General features: G+C 33.6%; 2 protein-coding genes across 2 annotated transcripts in view; one reads left to right on the top strand and one right to left on the bottom strand.

Moving 5' to 3' along the window:
* Cdc14 (cell division cycle protein 14) overlaps nucleotides 1-5,656 on the bottom strand; it is a 30,600-nt gene extending 24,944 nt beyond the window's left edge. The window contains exon 1 of the mRNA XM_089649140.1: nucleotides 5,233-5,656. The gene's annotated coding sequence lies outside the window, so the exon portion shown is untranslated. The remainder of the gene's footprint in view (nucleotides 1-5,232) is intronic.
* Nucleotides 5,657-6,578: 922 nt separating this feature from the next.
* Nucleotides 6,579-20,193, top strand: part of LOC149409774 (delta(24)-sterol reductase-like) — a 45,286-nt gene continuing 31,671 nt past the window's right edge. Inside the window, exon 1 of the mRNA XM_089649092.1 lies at nucleotides 6,579-7,065. Coding sequence (XP_089505218.1) covers nucleotides 6,871-7,065 — 195 coding nt within the window. The 5' untranslated portion in view covers nucleotides 6,579-6,870. The remainder of the gene's footprint in view (nucleotides 7,066-20,193) is intronic.

Raw genomic sequence — 20,193 nt, forward strand, 5'->3', positions numbered from 1 at the left:
ACAAAGTCGCTATCCGCGTCTGTCTATTTAACGGCAATATAAAGTAAAGTAAAAAAGATACAATATTAATTAAAAAAAGATATAAAGTGATGTAGTTTGTTCTCAGTCCTCCTCACTAGGTATTCCTGTTCCGAGGCGGACTGTAGTTTGTTGTATTTGTGTTGATCATGATTTCCTCATCTTTTAATTTGTTGGTTCCCACAAAATATAAAATAAATTAAGCAAAAAGTATTTATGTTTGTTTTCGGTTGGTTGCGTTGGGGTTACTTCATAAATTTAATGATTTCCTCATCTTCATGTTTAGTTAGCCATAATTTGATGTCTTTTTTAAACTTTTCTATATCCATGGTGTTTTTAATTTCAATAGGAAGGGCATTATATAATTTTTCAAGGAAATAGTGGTTTTTCTAGCCGAAAGATGTATTTAATTTTGGAATGTTTGGTAGATTTGAGGATTTCGTCCTTGTAGTGTAGGTGTGTTGTTCAACAAGATACTCATATTTTTCTTTAAAATTGAGTAGTGCATTTTTTGAGTACAGTTTTATAATGCTGAACACGTTAAATTTTTAAAAAATTTCTTTTGATGTAGTCCTTATGGGTACTTTCAGGATTATTTTTATTATTACTTTTTGTGTTTTAACGAGCTGCTTCATGTGAAGGTTTGAGGCAGATCCCAATAATCCAATAATCCCATATTCTAAGCGTGATTGGCAAAGAGCATAGTAGACTTTATATAGATCATTTTTATTTAGTAAATTGCGTATGTTTCTAAAGTAGTACATGAGCTTTGTAAGTTTCTTTGTAATGCTATTTATGTGAGTGTCCCATCGAAGATTTTCATCTATTTCAACGCCGAGATATTTTATGTTTCTGGAGTGTGTTATGGTGCACTTAGTTCTTCTAAATTATGCAAAGGATTTTATAGTGTTTTTTACTATCATTTAGAGAATGTCTTCCGGAAGGTTTATATAAATATATATATATATATAATACACGCATATTATATTTATAGAAAGTAGAAAAAGTCGATGTTTTGTAATCAAGTCATTGTTAATGCTGGCTAAACCTTATGAGATACATCCAAATAATGTACTACGAAATTGTATATCTTAAAAAAGCCCGCAGAAAAGTCTGCGATGGTATATGTCTACCGCCTAAGGATAACACCCAGCAACGCCAGGTCAGCTAGTATATATATATATATATTTGACACCAATCGCTCAAGTGAATATACTATCAAACATATTTAAATTGCAACTGCGGTGCAAGGCGATGTTCCGAGAGAGTCCTGCTGACAAAAGGTCAAAAGATTAAAACATAATTAACATTAACTAATTGTTTATTAGCGAAATTAAGATACAGGATTTAGGACATAATTGGATATAACTGTACTTTCTCTCAGGAATTGTATATTTAATTTAAGGGTATGACAGCTTAAAAAGGTAAGTTTTTAGTTTAGACCTGAATTCTGTTGGACTTGTTATGGATTGTTATTGAGAGACATTCAGTTAGACGGATCTTGAGACTATTGATTTCGTTTGGAGCGCAGTAAAAATAAACTTGCTGATCGTCAGCGTAGAGATTATTTTGGCGACATCATTTGTAAAAACGATGAAGAGAAGTGGACCCAAAACGGATCCCTGGGGTACCACTGAAGAAAGTGTTGCGAAGTTAGACAATTTATTTCCAACCCTCACTGCTTGTAAGCGATTGGATAAATAGGATACCAGCCAATTTTTGATGTCGGAATTCAAACTAAATGTTTCCTATAATCTCCTAATGAGGAATTCATGATCAATCGTTTCAAACGCTGCACTCATGTCTAGGAGTGAGATAAGTGATAACTTACCTGACTCTACGGCAAGAGTTATGTCTGATAGCATACGAAGTAGTCCGGTTTCAGTTGAGTGGAACTTTCTGTACGCAGATTGACGTTTTGCGAATAATTTATTTGAATTCAAGTGACTGGTTATTTGTGCGGCAGCAATTTTCAACAGGATTTTTGAAATAAATGGTAAGTTTGAAACGGGTTTAGTTATCGGCGTCTAGTTGTGAATTTTTCAGTATTGGTGTAACTACAGCTGACTTGAGTGGTTCAGGAAAGTCACCCGTGCTAAGTGATTTATTAAAAACATGAACTAGGAATGGAGCTAAAACAGTAGAACATTGTTTTAATAACCATGTCGGTATGGGATCAAGACTGCACTGTTTATCAGGCGAGCTTGAAATAATTTTTATTACTTCTTCCAGCGTTGTGGGTTTGAAGGAAGACAAAATTCCTTTTGAATTTACAGTGAATATTGGCGGAGGGGCGTGAGATGCGGAAGTACGAATGGATTCAATTTTTTTCACGAAAATACGAATATAATATTGAAAATTATATTTTAAATAATTGACAGGCGTCTACAATGTCAACGTTTTACTTAGGAATTTTTGTGGACAATATTGAAATTCGTTCAAAACTTCTAAAACCTAGCTCTATACATTGCACATTGCAGTGCACCTGAAGGTAGTCATGATTTAACAGAACTGCTATTGTAGTTGGTCGTATCCTAAGGGTTAAAACAAAATTAATTTATAAATTCACCTTCGCTCTCTCCACAATTTGAAATGATGGCCTAGAACACCCTTGAAGGGTAAAAGCCAGGAACGTTTGGAAAAAAAAAAAACTGCTGTAATGTCTATATTGTGTGTACGCCTGATTGCCACCAAAAGTTGATAGAATGCATTGTCATCGACAACAAGTCTATCTGCCGAGTTTAAGCTCGATCGGATGTCAGAAAGTGGGTTAATTTCCGCTTTCAAGATTTGCATTCATTCATTACCGAAATAAAAGATAATTCAAAGAGATGTATTTGATTTTTTTTAAAAGTGCCCATAATCGGGTCTGATGTGATTGTGGTGAAGTGTGTTTATTTATGTAAAAGTAATTCTGTTGGTATAATAATTGGGCCGGTGTAATAATAACTCGTGAAAATAATAACTATTGTGGTTACAATGAATTATTATTAGAAAACAGGAATCTAACAAACAGAACACCCGTTTCTGCACAGAAACAAGGGTTTTATCGGCTTCATACCAGAGGTGGCTGAAGAATTCAACAGAGGGGCGCACTTGCGATTTGTCCAGGGTCAGCAGTTGTGTACCATTAAAGTACCTGTGGGCATTGTCAAATTAATAGGACTGTAAGCACTGGTTTTATTCACCTAAAACAGCGGTCGGGGAAGTTTTTTAACCATTACCCCAAAATATTTTTGCGTAAGTCGATATTACCCCTTCCCCCCATTTTGAAAAGAAGACAATAAATGTATATTTAAATAAACATTATTTATTGAATTAATTTACACGGAAAAAAAGTTTCATGAAAATAGTAAGTATGTAATAGACAAACAAAATAAAATTCTCAAATTGCATCCACCAAAAATTCAGATTTTCAGGTTTCCCCTTCAGTTTTTGGAGAAATGATGCTGCTTCATGTTTGATACAATTACTTCAAAATTCGGACTTTTTGAAGATGTAAGAGCAATTTGAATACAGTCTTCGGCGTTTAATCGATTTCTGTTCTTCGTTTTTATGTTCATTAGAGTGGAAAAGCCTTGTTCACAAAGATAGGTTGTTGCAAATGGCAGCAACTTTTTTACCCCCTCCTCATGTGCAATTTTGAAAGCCTTCGGTATTAGATCGAAGTTCAAGTATTGTTTCTGCCAAACCCGGAGGTTCTTCTGGTATGTTAGCAATTTCACATTTAAAAGGATCTACAACCCAATTGAAAGTATGTATATCAAGATCTGGAAAGCAGTCAGAGAACCGCTCTCGAGTTTGGTAAGATGTTTTATAACTGTATCCTTGATGTCATCAAAAGTAATATTTTCACAGACTTCCAAAATAGCAAACTAGAAAAATTTCCTTATTACCCCAAAAAAAACATTTATACCCCATTTGGGGTAATTTACCCCGGTTCCCCGACCGCTAACCTAAGACAACTCAAGTCTGTCTGAAGAAATCTTCCTACAGAAGCGACAAAATTACTTATCAACTCTTACATAGTCTCACGTCTCGATTACTGCAACGGCATTTATGCCAGCCTTCCGAAATATCAAATTGACAAACTTCAATCAGTGTTTAATGCGGCAGCACGGCTCATAACCGGGGTTTCAAAATATTTGCACATTTCAGAACACCTTTGTAACCTTCACTGGCTCAAGTGCCCTGAAAGAATCCAGTACAAATTATGCTGGATGGTGTTTAAATCCATCAATGAAATGGCCCCACCCTACATCTCTGAACTATGCGTCCCGGAAAACACTGGTCTGAGGCAGTTAACTCTTAGATCAGCAACATCAGCAGCTGTAGGCAGACTGATGGAACCTAAGCGCAAGCCAAATACTAAGTTTGGTGATCGCACTTTCGGAGTATCAGGGCCGAAGGCTTGGAATAAACTCCCTCCGGAACTAAGATCCATAACAAGTCCAACAGAATTCAGGTCTAAATTAAAAACTTATCTTTTTAAGCTGTCATGCCCTTAAATTGAATATACCATTCCTGAGAGACAGTCCAGTTATATCCAATTTTCCAATTATGTCCTAAATCCTGTATCTAAATTTCGCTAATAAACAATTAGTTAATGTTAATTAAGTGTTAATCTCAAGTGACCTACCAGGTAAGTATTGTACTGTATATTATCTCCATATACAGTTAGTAATAACATAGATCACTGTAGAAATGTATTATAAATTTGTACAGCGCCCTTGAGGTGATTTTGCACAAAGACGGCGCTATACAAATCATCCAAATATTATTTATTTTATTATCATTGTATAGTACGCCCAGCTTCCGAGAGGCTGACTAAACATTAATTTAGTGATACATAATATTACCCAAATTATTTTTTAAATAAAAACTGATAACTACTGATAAACAAATCCAGAGTTTTATTCCATAATATTGCACAAAAATACAACCCAAAGACCACCATTAAAAATCTAAATGTTGCTTGAAATAGCTTTAACTGTGTTTGATAACCAGATCTGAATAGCCAGGTACTTCCCAATCTTCATCTCTCTCATCCATTCCCTACTCCATTCCCTTAAGCATCACAACATACCCCAATTGGGGATGCCACAGTCGCAGTCACAGTCCCACTGGATCCAAACAGTTGGGAGCAGTTGGAACTCTTGTGCAGTATTCACATAGAAAAATAAGTTAGTTTTAATAAAATAATAATGAACTTACCGCCTTATTGTTTTCAGTAGATTATCACACAAGTAAACAATAAACCACAAACTTATTCTGCTCGCAAATATTTTTTCAAACGAGAATTGTTCACTTTACGGTGAGGCTGGCATAATTCAATTAAAACGTAAAATGGACACAAGCCGCCGTGTGGGAAGGAACGTGGGATGCTTTATTATTATTAGCCGAAGGTAAAACTGGCATAGCCAATGTAGCCATTCTGCTGCGGCTATGCGCGCGCTGCAACCACCTTAGAATTACAATACTTCATCTATTTATAACTCAAAGATTGTAATCTCACGCGAATTGTAACGTTCAAACGTACGGCATTGATCTTGTGATGGTTAAAACCGCTCGGCATTTAGGGAAATGCCTGTTTTGAAGCGGTGTAAATAGAAATCTAACTGCTTTTTGATAGATGACGTTTGTTTGATGGCCATTTATTTAAAAATGACATCGGGTGGCGTTGCCAGGTCAGAAAATAGAAATTCCCTAGCGAAGGCATCAAAAATCCCCAGAATTGCGACAAATTCTCGAGCAAAGGCATAAAAAATCCCTAGAAAATGCAAAAAACTCACACCCCGAAAAAAAATCCCTAGAAAATTTCAAAAAAATTAAACTTAATAGCAAAGGCATCAAAATCTCTTTTAATGAAAACGTGTGATAGGGAATAACGACAAGAAAGTAAGTTTTTTTTATATTATCTCCATAAATGACGAAGTTATGGGCTTTCAAACAAACTTTTTACCAAAGTTAAATGGGCTTTTAACATCGGTAAAATGCGTCTCGCTATGTCACGCGCAGTACAATTCATTATTCGAATGCTACACGCGCAGTGAGCACGTACGTTTTTCGATCAGCCCCAAAAATATTAACTTTAGACGATTTAATTCATCGGTACTATCTTCAGCATGCTTTAATTTATGATGAATTTGTAAATACCAAGAAGTTTTGTTGTAAGAGACAACCTCCATGGTACCTTCTCACAAATATGCTAGACGCATTGTTTGCATACAGCATATAGCAAATCAAACTTGTTATCCGACTTCAGAAAAGAAACTTCTAGTGGAATTTAAAGAAAGCTCATTTTCAATGGGGGACAGATAATATTATTATTCCAATGATTTTAATTTTTTAGACTATCAATAAATACAATTGGAACATAATATAATATTTAACGAATAAAATGATTTAAACGTTGATATTATAATTATAAAAACAGACTACATTGAATTTTTTAATTTCTCGACTCCATCCCCTTTTGTAACTTTCCTTTGTCTTTGGGTTGTTTGACGTCTTCACATAAATTGTCTATTCTATTCGCCGGCAAATTGACGTCTATTCGGATGTGACGAACGTGATCATTTGCTGATAACGATTAAATTTACATCGCGAAGCGGTTAAATCAAATATTATCGCTTTAAATTCAGTATTCGTCCGCTGTCCGTCGCACGAACCCGCGTTTCGCCCAATATTTCAGTTATAATTCTGTTAAAATATCATTATTAATACAGCGTCAATACCGCCGAAAGAAATCCACTTAAATAACATAATAAAACATCAAAGTGTGTCTGATATTGGATGAAGAACTCAAATTGGCGCTTTTTATTATTACATAGTTTTTAATTTGTTTGTAAAATGGGTGAAAAGTTCTCGTTTGACGATTTTGTCGAGCACATTTTGATAAACTATCGGTGGATCTTTGTGATTACATTCCTCTTGCCTTTATCATTCTTGTATCAAATTTGGGAGTTTTTGAGAAATTATGTGATCTTCTGGATGAACAGTGCCCCTAAACAACACGATAATAAAGTGAAGATCGTGCAAAAGCAGGTAGGTTTTCGTAATTTTTAATTTGTGCAATTACTATCCGTGTATCTTTTTTTTAACATGCTGTAATTTTGTAAGAATTATTGTGAGATCATAAATGCAACGTTTCTTGCTTTGACACGCGTTTTGATCATCGTAAACAATGATATATTTACATCCATAATAAATTAACACAGTTCATGCGGGCGAAAATAAGGGTCCCATTCGAGAAAATGGATTTTGTTTTAAACAGTCATATCTTTGATAATAGTACACATATTTGAATGATTTTTTTTACATAGTTCTCACCATACCCAACTATAAAATTATTGTCTGAAATTAAAGCCTACTTTTGTAGTAAGACTCCATAAACTGATGTTAAATTCAGTGTTGGGCCATTTAGTGATATTTTATCTGTAAAAAATGTATGTATTGCATTAAAAAAAATACGTTTTAATTTTCGCACAACTGATTACAAAAAAAAATATGGAAACTATACTTTGTTTCAATAATGAGTACAAGAAACAACTACATATGTAGATGCACAAAATAGGTTATTAGGTATGATTTGAGATTTTCACGGCCAAAAGTATTATAGTGATTTGTTTTTGGGGTATTATGCCATGTTGCGCTACCTCCTTCTTTAGCCAACTTCTAGTTCTACTGTATGTCTCCCCAGGTCTCTGAGCCTAGTTCCCACCAGGGCAGGACATTGGCAGCATAGGTGAATTGGAGTCTCTTCATCCTCTTCACATTTCCTGCATCTATTGGTGTTTTCCACTCCCAATATCTCCATGTGTCTCCTGAGATGGCAGTGTCCCGTTAGTAGTCCTACCAGTTCCCTCAGTGAGTTTCTGTCCATATCGAGTAGTTTCTTGGTTCGTCTAGGATCTGGTCCTTTTATGAGTTCTTTGAATTGTCTGATTCCAGGTGCCCTCTCTCATTCTTGATTATTTAATATGAAATGTACTTATAATAAACTATATTATTTTCTAGGCATTATCCGTGGCTTCGCTCGTATGGTATTTGTGAATAATTACTGTACGTACAAAAAATTTTCCCACAGGAATTAAATATTTTTCCGGGATAAAAAGTAGCCTATGTCACTTCCCGGTCCTCCGACTATCCCTATGTAAAAAATCACGTAGATCGGTTACTCGGTTGCGATGTGAAAGAAGGACAAACAAACAAACCCACTTTCGCATTTATAATATCAGTTAGTTGATTAATTAATTAATCCACAACGGAGTTCTGATACCTACCCTGATGTATGGCAGTGAGGCTTGGAACTGGCAGCGGAAGGATGAAAGTAGACTGAATGCTGTACTAATGAGATTCCTTAGGCGCGATTGTGGTAAAACCATAAATGACTGTGTGAAAAATATGTAAATTTGCAAAAAATGCAAGGCTGATGTAAGCGTGAATGGTATACCCCAATTTATAATACTAGAATTTATAAAAATGTTATATCTTTTATAACTAAATAAAATGAAACATTAAAAATAAAATAACATTGGGGAAGCCTGTAAGTACGGATGGACGGTGGACGGGTGATGTAGTCTCACTGGCTCCAGACGTTTGGGAGCAGTTGGGACTCTTGTGCGGTATTCACATAAAAAGAATATTCAAAGCCTAATCCCATGCAATAGTGAATCTTTTTAAAACATTAAATAGTTAAAATTCAATACTTCTTTTTTGTTAAAGCGTATGGAAACAGAGAGAATTGAATGTTAACACAACGTTGTCTTGATGAAAATTTCTTGTTTCATCTACTTTCATACATACTCTTCTTATATTTGACTCTTAACTTGACCCCACACAAGTATTTGATTCGTTTGATCACGTCATGTATTTCTACAGTAATCCAGACTTCATTCAAATTCATGTATCCATGAATACGAGTAGACATTTATTTTTTATCATTCTCTCCCATCCAGAATAATATGAATAAAAGTTTATCTAATCAAATCTTGTATACATAAAACAGCAGCTTCTGTTACCATAATGTCTAGATATTAATGCTTTTTTTATTTAGACTTATTCCTTCGCTGTCATTGGCCTTGCATAGTGAATGGGTGTTTACCTTGAACTTTTGCATAATATGCAAACTGAAAGGAACATTTACCAAACTTTACACATGATGAAGAAAAAACTCTCAACAAATTATAAAAACTTAGAATCAATGTTCCCTCTAAGGCAGGGGTTCCCAACCTTTTTGTACTCTAGAGCACATTCTAAAATATCGGTAGGGTGGCGGGCAATACCTATTTTTGATCGACAAACTCGGGGCAGCAATCGCAATCAAAATGACAACAACGCGGTTCCAGGTGGGGAATGCTATTTGCACATCACTCCTTGTACACACCGAAAACCTGAAGTGAGCTGATGATCGCCGACCCGATCGGGAAGGTACGAGCACTACTGTCAGTTTTGCTGTCGGGGCCATGCTTATTACTTTCACTGACAGACAGCTGCCAGAGCCATGTGCCATGTGTTTTGGCGCCTTCGCCGTTCATCGGCTCAGTTCGTGGCGTCCGTTCACTTCGGGTTTTCTGCGTGTACAAGGAGTGATGTGCAAAGAGAACTCCCCGTTCCAGGCTAGCGTAAAGAGTGCAGTCTGGCTCGCCGCTAGACAGGTTGCGACAAGTACTGTCAGCAAAGGAACCACTCATACATACAATATCGCAAACATACGAATGTATTTAATAAACCTAGGCACTCAAAAAAATTAAAAACTAACAAATAAATAAAAATAATTCAAATTTTTAATTAATGTTTATGAAAAAATTATTTCACTGTCGAATAGTGGCGGGCACATACGAATCGTTACGCGGGCACGGGGTTGGGAACCTCTACTCTAAGGTGTGTACCCGCTAAAAATTGTCTGCATACATGTTTACATCTTCCGCACACATCTCGAAAAAAGGAATATGTCACCAAATTTTTGTTATTGGCAAGTATGCACAAAAGTAATCATTATTTTTTTCAAGGTTCGCAAAGTATTTTGAACAAACGCTTTATGAATTATCCCTTGTTTGAGAGTCTTCCTGTTGTAGTAAAAAGGGAGATAACACAATGGGCCTGTGGACTAAGTGCTCACGGGAACTATGTGTAAACCATTAAATTAAATAAAATTACGCCTTGCATTCTTTGCAAGAATCCACATTTCTCACAGGATCGTAAATAGTTTTTTTTTAATTGGTCTAGAACATATTTATTTATTAATTATTATTACACGCCCTAATGGGCTTTTACACACTACAAAGTTTAATAGTAGAGTATCGCAGTTATTATAAATTCTACAAAATTAAAACAATAAAGGAAACATAATACAACGAAAAAATATTAAATGTTACAACAAAAGCATATAATAAAATAAGATACATTAGTAAAAATGATTAGAAGTCTCACATAAATAGATATTCAAAATAAAAATATATATATTGCGGAAATTTTAGATGTCTATTTGTGTCTCGATATATAAAATAATTGAAATAAACAATATTTATATTGATTATTTTTAAGATGAAATATATCTCCCAGATCAGAGTATTCATTTCCGAGACTGTGAAGTCTTGGAATTGGGGAATTTTGATAAGACAGTGTCCTGGTGTTGTAAAAATAAAAGGGTAGTAAATTTCGGCAAGATCTTTTGGGTATGTGGATGCTGATTAATTGGAGTAACTCAGGACAGTCAATTTTGTAATGAAGTATTTTATGTAGTACTATTAAATCTGTGTTTATTCTTCTTTCTGAAAGTTTTAATAGGGACAATTTATCTAGTAAGTACCTAGTTATAATTAATGTTTTCTACAGGAATATGCAATTTATAGTTTATATACTTCAGGAACTTATGTTGAATCTTTTCAATATTATCGGAATGAATATTGTAAAAGGGAGACCATAACGTAGAGTTATACTCTAGTTGGCATCTAACAAGGGTTTTGTACAACATGATAAATGTGCCTAAATTATTGAAGGCTTTTGAAATTCTCAAAACAAATCCAAGAGTCTTAAGAGCCTTATTGATAATGTTATTAATATGATACACAAAAGTTAGTTTGCTATCGAACAATATACCACATATACGCGTCAGAGATCTCATTTCTGCAGCATTCAGTCTATATGTTTTGTCTACACGCTGTAGATACCAGCACTTGTGGACTGCTATCTTCTCTTCTTTGCACTTTTTTTTGTTAGCGATCGAGAGACAACGTGAAATGTCTAATAAAAGATGGTTTAAAACCATATTTTATATTGCGTGAATAATAATCTTCTACCTCCATGTACGTATTTGTGAGAGGTTTTAAAAACAATTAGTTATTCTTTTAAAATCTGAAAGAAAATGGTAATGCACGCTCATTAGAAAACGTTGACCATATAACATATCTGGTTCTAAAAATTGATGGAAATGTAAAATGGACCAATCACATTAGATAATAAAATTAAAAAAACTAAGTTATTTATTCAAAACTATCAGGAATGTGCTCATTAAAAAAGACTTAATCAAAATCTACATGGCTCTCTGCCAATCACTGTTAGAATACGGTATTATCGGATGGGGCAGTGCAAATAAAAATATACTAAATCCACTAATTAAAACTCAAAAAGCCATAATGAAAATTATACTGAAAGTTCCTGTAAGAACTAGCACTGACGAAATCTTCACCAATCTTGACATCATGTCAATTAAACAACTATATTCTAAAACTATACTCAATTACATTCATAAGTACAAAAACCCAAGAAATAACAGCAAACGCGTACAATAGAAACACTAGATCTCATGGTCAAAATCTTATCCAACAAATAACTACTAATACAACTTTTGGGCAAAAAAGCTTCTTATATCATAGTATTAAACTCTACAATAAAATACCACTCTCACTCAAAAACCTCAACATTATAACATTTAAATCTCAAATAAAAAGCTGGATACTTAATATAGGGAGATCTGAAATAGAAAATATACTGATATCAAACACAGACTAAAACCGAATCTACTAAACTGAACTATACAAAAAAACACTATCTTACTTATTTTAAAATTATTTAAAAAAAATTATACTACATGATATATGTTTATAATTAAATTCATATGTTACTTTGTTGTAATATTAATTTCTTATAATTAAATTATAATATGTAAATATTATAATTAAATTTATTTATTTATTTATATCTATTTCTTATAATTAAATTATAATATGACATCCTCAGCATGGGAGATCCCAGTGAGGATATCATTATCTCTATGTGTTACTAAGAAAAGAAGACAATAAATCATTATTATTATTAATAAGAATCCCAACCGTCTGGAGCCAGTGAGACTAAGGCACCCCGATTGGGGTATGTTGTGATGCTGAAGGGAGTGGTAAGGGGAAGGAGATGGTGCGGCCCCCAGATATTACTATATTAAGAAACAAAATAAGAAAGCTAGCCTCCATCTTCAAGACATATTGGACAATATATATTGGACATAGTTACATTAAAAACTGTATACTATTTTTTATTTATTTATCTATTCACTTATAATAATAATAATAATAATTGGATGACTTGTATAGCGCCGTTTTTGTGCAAAATCACCTCAAGGGCACTGTACAAACTTATAATACATTTCTACAGTGATCTATGTTATTACTTAACTATTTATGGAGATAATATACAGCACAATACTTACCTGGTAGGTCACTTGAGATTAACATTATCTAATTGTTTATTAGCGAAATTTAGATACAGGATTTAGGACTTAATTGGAATATAACTGGACTTTCTCTTAGGAATGGTATATTTAATTAAAAAGGTAAGTTTTTAGTTTAGACCTGAATTCTGTTGGACTTGTTATGGATCTTAGTTCCGGAGGGAGTTTATTCCAAGCCTTCGGCCCAGATACTCCGAAAGCGCGATCACCAAACTTAGTATTTGGCTTGCGCTTAGGTTCCATCAGTCTGCCTACAGCTGATGATGTTGCTGATCTACATACAGTTTATAGGTATCCATATTGACATTGGGTGCAAGTAATACAGATAGATGTTCCATATATAAAATGTGGTAGTAGAATGAAATGTGATATGCAACTGTATACACATGATTGAAGCTTAGGTAGTAATGTTCTGTGAACACCTCACTAGGAGAACCTGTGCCGAGGTGTTGGCATGGGTGTTATTCTGCCGTCATAGGTGGAAACACAATATCCTCCTTGGGAGTCTCCACCGTAGTTCCACCCATGGTGGCAGTATTATACATTATTAGGTTAGAAGTTAGAAGCTGTGTTGACATGTTCATCATAATATTATATAGACACAATGTAGTAATTTGAGGTAAGTTATGTATCAAAATGTTCTGTAGATACACTGTAGTACAAGAGTGCAGATACATTGTACAAATGTAGAACATGATTTAAACTTCATAATATTATATATGAGTAATGAAAAGAAAAGTAAGAAATATACATGAAAGGAACTTAATCAGCAGTTAAGCTGAGAGGGAAAAAAGCAAAACAAAAGTTATATTACAGTTAATTGTATACTTTAAATACTAAATTAATTTAAAATTAAACAATAACTTTGTAAACATCACTTATAGGTAAATACTTAATGTCGACCGGGTTTCGCTACAACCGTAGCTTCATCCGGACAGTATAATACTGTCCTACAATATAACAATGAAGCTACGGTTGTAGCGAAACCCGGTCGACATTAAGGACGGGTTGTTTCGGAGAATTTGAACAATTCATCAAATTTCAACGTTCATTTTCAAGTTCTGTGAAAGATTTTTTCAAGTTCTGTTTTTATTTCAGTTTTGTCAAGCAACTAGCCTACAATGATATAGTAACAGAACTTGAATAGGACTTTCACAGAACCCGAAAATGAATGTTGAAATTTGATGAATTGCTCAAATTCTCCGAAACAACCCGTCCTAAGTATTTACCTATAAGTGATCTTTACAAAGTTATTGTTTAATTTTAAATTATAATTTCACATCACAAAGTAACCGCTTCATATGAAGAACTAAATTAATTATTATGTTTGGTTTGGAGTAAATAGGTTTTCGAAAAATAGTGTTCCTTTAGATTTTATCCAGTCTGTGATCTGTTTTTTTAGTTGATTTCTTGGTGAATTATCAGCAGGTTGTTTCAAGGAAGGTGGCATGCAGTTATACAGTTTAATGGAGTAATAGTTAAAGGATCTTTGTCCGTGGGTCATGTGCTTTAGCGGGATGTTAATGCGCTTGTTCAATCAATGATTTCATAAAATTTTGTACGTTGGGGTTCTTGTCACAAGACTTACCCTAGAGCCTTTAAATGTTGCCCAAAAATTAATTTACAGGAATTTTTTTTTGTATTTGTCGCAGTTATTATATAGTGAAAGTAAAATTATGTCAATAAGGCAGTTGTATATAATAAGACTCTCTGTAAATTTTTCAACAACATTGATACTGCCAAAAGATAACAACAAGTGCGCAACACTAGATTGGGTTCTTTCTTTAATGTATCAGCCATTGAATACCAGAACATCCTTTGGACAGAGGAGTTTTTCTTATAAAGCTTTTTTATAATATGTTCCCTGAAAATATAAAAAACTATAGGTTTGTTAAATCTATTGAAACTGGTAAAAAAATCCTTTTTTTTTTAATTGGGTCAACACTGTTAATAATAAAATCTGCTTCATAGTCGAACATGAGATCAAAGGTAAAATAAATTTTTTAGATCTAACAATTGGAAAGAGTAATAATAGACACTAGCAGTTAAAAACCCGCTCCGCGGGTTTTTTTCTGCTAGGCCCTGCGGGCGGCACTTGCTTGGTATTCGCCCATTTTAAGTGATATTAACAACAGTTACATAATAGATAGATATCAGGTCATTCACAGAGAGAGGGTCAGTATATATAGTTAAAACACGGAACAGGAAGGAGTTAATGTATAATAACATGCTAAATTTACACATAATAAGAATGACAGTTGTTTAAATAAATGAAATTTTACGTATTTGTGATGGATTATTTCAAATGAAACACTATTATTGACTACTATTATTGTCTACAACTGATATTAACTGTTACCGTACCTAATATAATTAGCTCATAGGAGACTTGCAGTGCTTAAATATGTGTTACAACCATCAATGTCTAAAAGTTGAATCAATATCGTATAGTTTGTCACAATTAAATATAGTTATAACAAAGTTGACTTAAATAATAGATTATTACTAGAGACCGGATTATATGCAACAAAATTAGCCCAAAATATGCATGCAAATATGCAATAAAAATAGCTAAAATATGCACGAAAATCCATAAAAAGGGTCAAAATATGCAACATGAAATAATACAGGAAGTCGTATTTTTACATATTTTTTTTATTTTAGCAAGCTATTAGTTCTCAAGGATAACAATTATATTTTCGAAAATATCAATTATAAAATGTATTTAACAATAAAATTTAGAATTTACCTTTAAAAACGTATATGACTAAGTACTGTTCTAAATGTTCTGTAGACAAATTGTGTCTACGATCGCTTAATATATTTTTGTAAGCGGAAAAGGAACGTTCTATGTCTACTGATGTGGCTGGACAGAATTTAAATTTGGGTGCGATTTTTGAACTTATTGTTCCGGGCAAAATTTCACCTGCCCCGTTGATGAAGTTATCAATTTGGCACAAATGTTCAAACCCTGGGTTATTATTCAGTATGTTTTCAAATTTTTCTTTGAGTTTACTCGGGAATAGCTTTGGCAACGAGGAATTCATAAGGCGAATTTCCTTCATAACCTGAATAGATGCATTCAACGCCAATCCATGAGTTTCGAGCGTTTTTATACTTGCAGGTATGTAGGCGAAATGAGTGGTAATCATAGCTAGGTTTTTTTTAATACTGGCGTCGTCAAACGATTCTTTGCATTGGAAAACTGCCAAAGCCTCTGCACTATCGAAGTCAATGATAACACCCTTGATGGCTTCAAAATGTTCATGGTAAAACATCGCAGCTTCGATCCATGTACCCCAACGTGTTATTACTGGCTCAGGAGGTAAAGGGATATTTGGCAGTTTTTCTTTGTAGGCCTTTATACAAGCAGGCGCCTTAAGAAACACTTTCTTTGCTGATGAAATCAGGTGATTTACATTCGCAAACGTGGATCTCACTTCTTCGGCGAGTCTGTGAATTCCGTGAGCAAAACACGTCACATGAATCAAATTGGGATAAAATACTTGGAGGGCTTTGCCTGCTTTGATCATATAGGGGGCAGCATCTGAGAGCAACACATACACATTTTCATCCGCAGAAGATTCAGGAAATATTTTTTTATACCTCATTCACAAATCTGGCGATCTTAGAATGATTTCCCTTTTCAAGTTCTCTGCAGGCCACCAAATAGGAAGGTGAAGGTTCAAGTTTTAATGCACCAACAATCAAATTTATAATGTAAAAGCCGCAAGTGTCGGTGGTTTCGTCAGCTGAAATCCATATGATGTTATCCTTGAGTTCATTGCGCATTTCTTTCAGCACATGTAGATAAATTGATGGTATGTAATTTTTACGTAAAGTAGATTCATCCGGTATATTTTGATATATGCAATATTTTCTGAGAAAATCCTTCAAGGCAGGATTTGTCAGCTTGTATAGAGGCATATTGCTTGCAAGAAATGCTTCACATAGATCCATGCTAAAGTTCAGTTATCAGTTCTTTGCTCAGCTTCGCTGGCCGCGCGCCTTGCTACCTGACGTCTATAGTGTCGCTATGTGAGGCATCTGAACGATATCAAGCGTAAATATGCAAGATCTCAAATTATTTGCTAAAATATGCAACTACCGCTGAAAAGGGTCTAAATATGCATTTGCATATGCAAATATGCAAATGCATATAATCCGGTCTCTAATTATTACATATTGATTAATTGTACCCGTGTTTATGAATAAAAGGAGGGTAATTGTGCGATGAGATTAGCAGTCGGCTTAATTAAAAGGTGTGAATTTTACTCCAACTGGTGTTAATTCTTTACCTAAAACTGTTACTGTATCTAATAAAGTTTAAAGTTAGATTATATATATACACCTTCATCAGGAGAGTAAAAATCTATATATAAAGGTAGATTATTACAATATAGCGCCCCTGAGGTGTATCTCACAAAAGCGGCGCTATGCAAATTGTCCAATTAATAAATAAATATAATGTTTACATTTTATTATGTACGTATGCATTGATATACAACGGAAATAGATAAAATAATGTTATCCGATTAAACTTTATTTTATTAAAAAACAAATAACTTTTTTAAAATCACTTTATTATATACAACCAATACATGTTTCATGAACGAAGTATACACCGAAGTCAAAAATTAAATATAGATTACAATTGGAAAAAATAAGTGGAAGGAGGGGGGGAGGGGTAAGAGTAGGCTGGGTTTATAAGAAGTGGAATTACAATATGAAAGACAAGTTAAGTGGGAAAATATTTAAAAGATAGTTTAAAAAAAGATTCTTGTTAATTATATCTGCTTTTATAAACATGTTCTCTTATTTCTAAAATTTCTAAATTATTTATTTGCTATGCTTTATATCCTGTGTGAAGTATTTTAAGACCTGAAAAAAAATAGCATGTAACCATAAAACAATATATTCATAAGACAAATAACATTTAATGACGGTTATTCTAATAAATTGATAGTTGAAATTCTAAATAAAAAAATTAAACATATTCTCTTCAAACGGTATTTTTACCCTATTTCTTAAGATATAAATAAACAATCAGGATTAAAGCATCGCAAATAAATAATTTTTAAAATTTTAGAAATTAGAAAACATGTCAATATAAAATCAGATATAATTAATAAGCAAAAAAAAAATATAAATAATAATGAAAAATGCCATTGCAAAGTTTAAATAAACTTCCAGAAGAAATCTTCTTATGAAACGCTTAATGGTCAAGTAATTTTGCATATTTAAATATTCGCGCCAGTTATTTGGTTCGTTTTTACACCGCCAGAGGTGCGCTCTGTCGGCCAGCTATTGCCGCGGTGCGTATCGGCCATTTTGAATGAATTCGTGCTTTTTTCGTCAAACGTCAAACGTAATCACGTAATTGTGGATAATTTTCACTGTAATGTAATTAATCCAATGAATTACGAACTTTCTAAAACATATTTTCTTCGATATTATCCAAAAATTGCATGAGCAGAAACGATATTTTTGAAGAAATATCGTATTACATGTGGCGATTCTTTTTCAGTATGAAATCGTGTCTTAATATTTAATGTCTTATTTTTTTTTGTATCCGGTCGCCTGCAAACCGAAATGAACCTTACGGTTGCTTAAATTTGAGGGGCAGATTGGTATTTTTTGCCTGCAGACCCCCTGTGCAGAATTTATTAGAATCACACAATTTTAATTTGACCAATCAGAGGGCCTACATCGTCCAGACGCTGGGACAATAATACTATCAGATACTTTTGAAATATTTAGAAAACCAACTTTTACAGACACTACAATAAATGCAAATTCAACTCATCCTTCTCCCGGTCTCATAAATTATTAGCTTACCATTCAATGGTACATAGACTCATTAACATTCCCTTGGACAATAAAGCGTATAAGAAAGAAAAGGCAACGATACAAACCATCGCGGGTTAATAAGGGATATAACATAAATAACATTGAAAAAATTATAAAAAATAAGAAATATAAAAATAAAATTAATTTAATTTATCCGGCAAATAATAAAAATATAGAAAAATTTGCATGTCTCGAATTTATCGGTCCAATATCCATAAAAATAGCAAAAGAAATAAAAAAATGCTTTCTAAATATAGCTTTCAAAACCAATAATAACATAGGAACAAACTTTAAAAACTCTAAAAGTAGAAATCCTAAACTTAATAATAGTGGCATATATGAATTAAAATGTGACCACGCCGACTGCAACGCTACTTATATCGGACAGACGGGAAAGGCTAAATCAACTAGATTCAAAGAACATATAAGATGTTATAATAATACATAAAAGCACCTTTTCAAAATTCGCAGAACATCTCTTAGTAAATAATCACGTCCCGCTTGACAACAATGAACTTAAACCCTTGCACATAGAAAGAAAGGGCCTTAGATTAAATTTACTTGAACAATTAGAAATCAATAAAAGAACCAATGACCCTAATATAACATTAATTAATAAAGTAAGGAAAATTATTTATTCCCCGCTTCTAAGTATGTTCACAAAACCTAAACAATATAAAACATTTAAATAAATTAATAACTGCTACATCATTATTGAACAATTAAGAAAACATTAATGTGGGGAAAACAGACTTCAAAATACCCCCACAGAATATGAAATCTATTGTCACAATTATTTTTATCAGTAAATTGGTTTAACCGGTAATAAATCATTTTAAATTTGGGAGGGGGTAAAATAGAATCATATTAATAAGTCGTCTAAACGCCGATAAACCACAGTTTGGAAATGGCCTTGAAAGCCGAAACAGCTGTAACAATAACAAAAACCAAAAAATACTTGCCGAACGTAATAATTATATTATTAATTTTAATTAAATTAAAAAAAAAAAAAAAAAAACAACATCAATACTGGCTGAGAGTGGTGATGTTTCTTGGAATGCCATTGTCGTGGCTTCTGTCATGAATCACCTTAGGAGCACCATATTCGATGTAATACATCTGTGTATGTGTTATGTGATGTACTTATTTGATTGAATATAATTGTAAATCTGCTCATCTCGACACAGGAAATCCCTAGTGAGATGAGCAGCGGAGAAAAAAAAAAAAATTCAATGTCAAATTCAATGATTTTTTCATTTTTTTTTTTCATTAACTCTCGCACAGGAGTGATGTGATTTTTTTTTTTTTTTTTTTTTTATATTTACTCCACACAGGAGGCCCTGAAGAAAATAATTTCCCTCGGGGCCTATGTCATCTTTGGGGATGCTGTGTGGAGGGTCTTTTTTTGGAGAGGAAGGAGTGAACATGGGTCTTGAAGAGTCCCATGTTGTAGGAGGGAGGAAACACAGAGGCCGGCAGTTCGTTCCACAGCCGAGCTGTTGAACTTAAGAACGAATCGTAGAAGCGACCCGTTCTCATGTGACAAGTGTCAACTGTGTACAAATGTTGGGCGCGCGTTTGGCGTGTATCCCGACTAC

Source organism: Hesperophylax consimilis, chromosome 29 (assembly GCF_061612785.1).
Source record: "Hesperophylax consimilis isolate HC1 chromosome 29, BYU_Hcon_1.0, whole genome shotgun sequence".
Taxonomy (NCBI): Eukaryota; Metazoa; Arthropoda; class Insecta; order Trichoptera; family Limnephilidae; genus Hesperophylax; species Hesperophylax consimilis.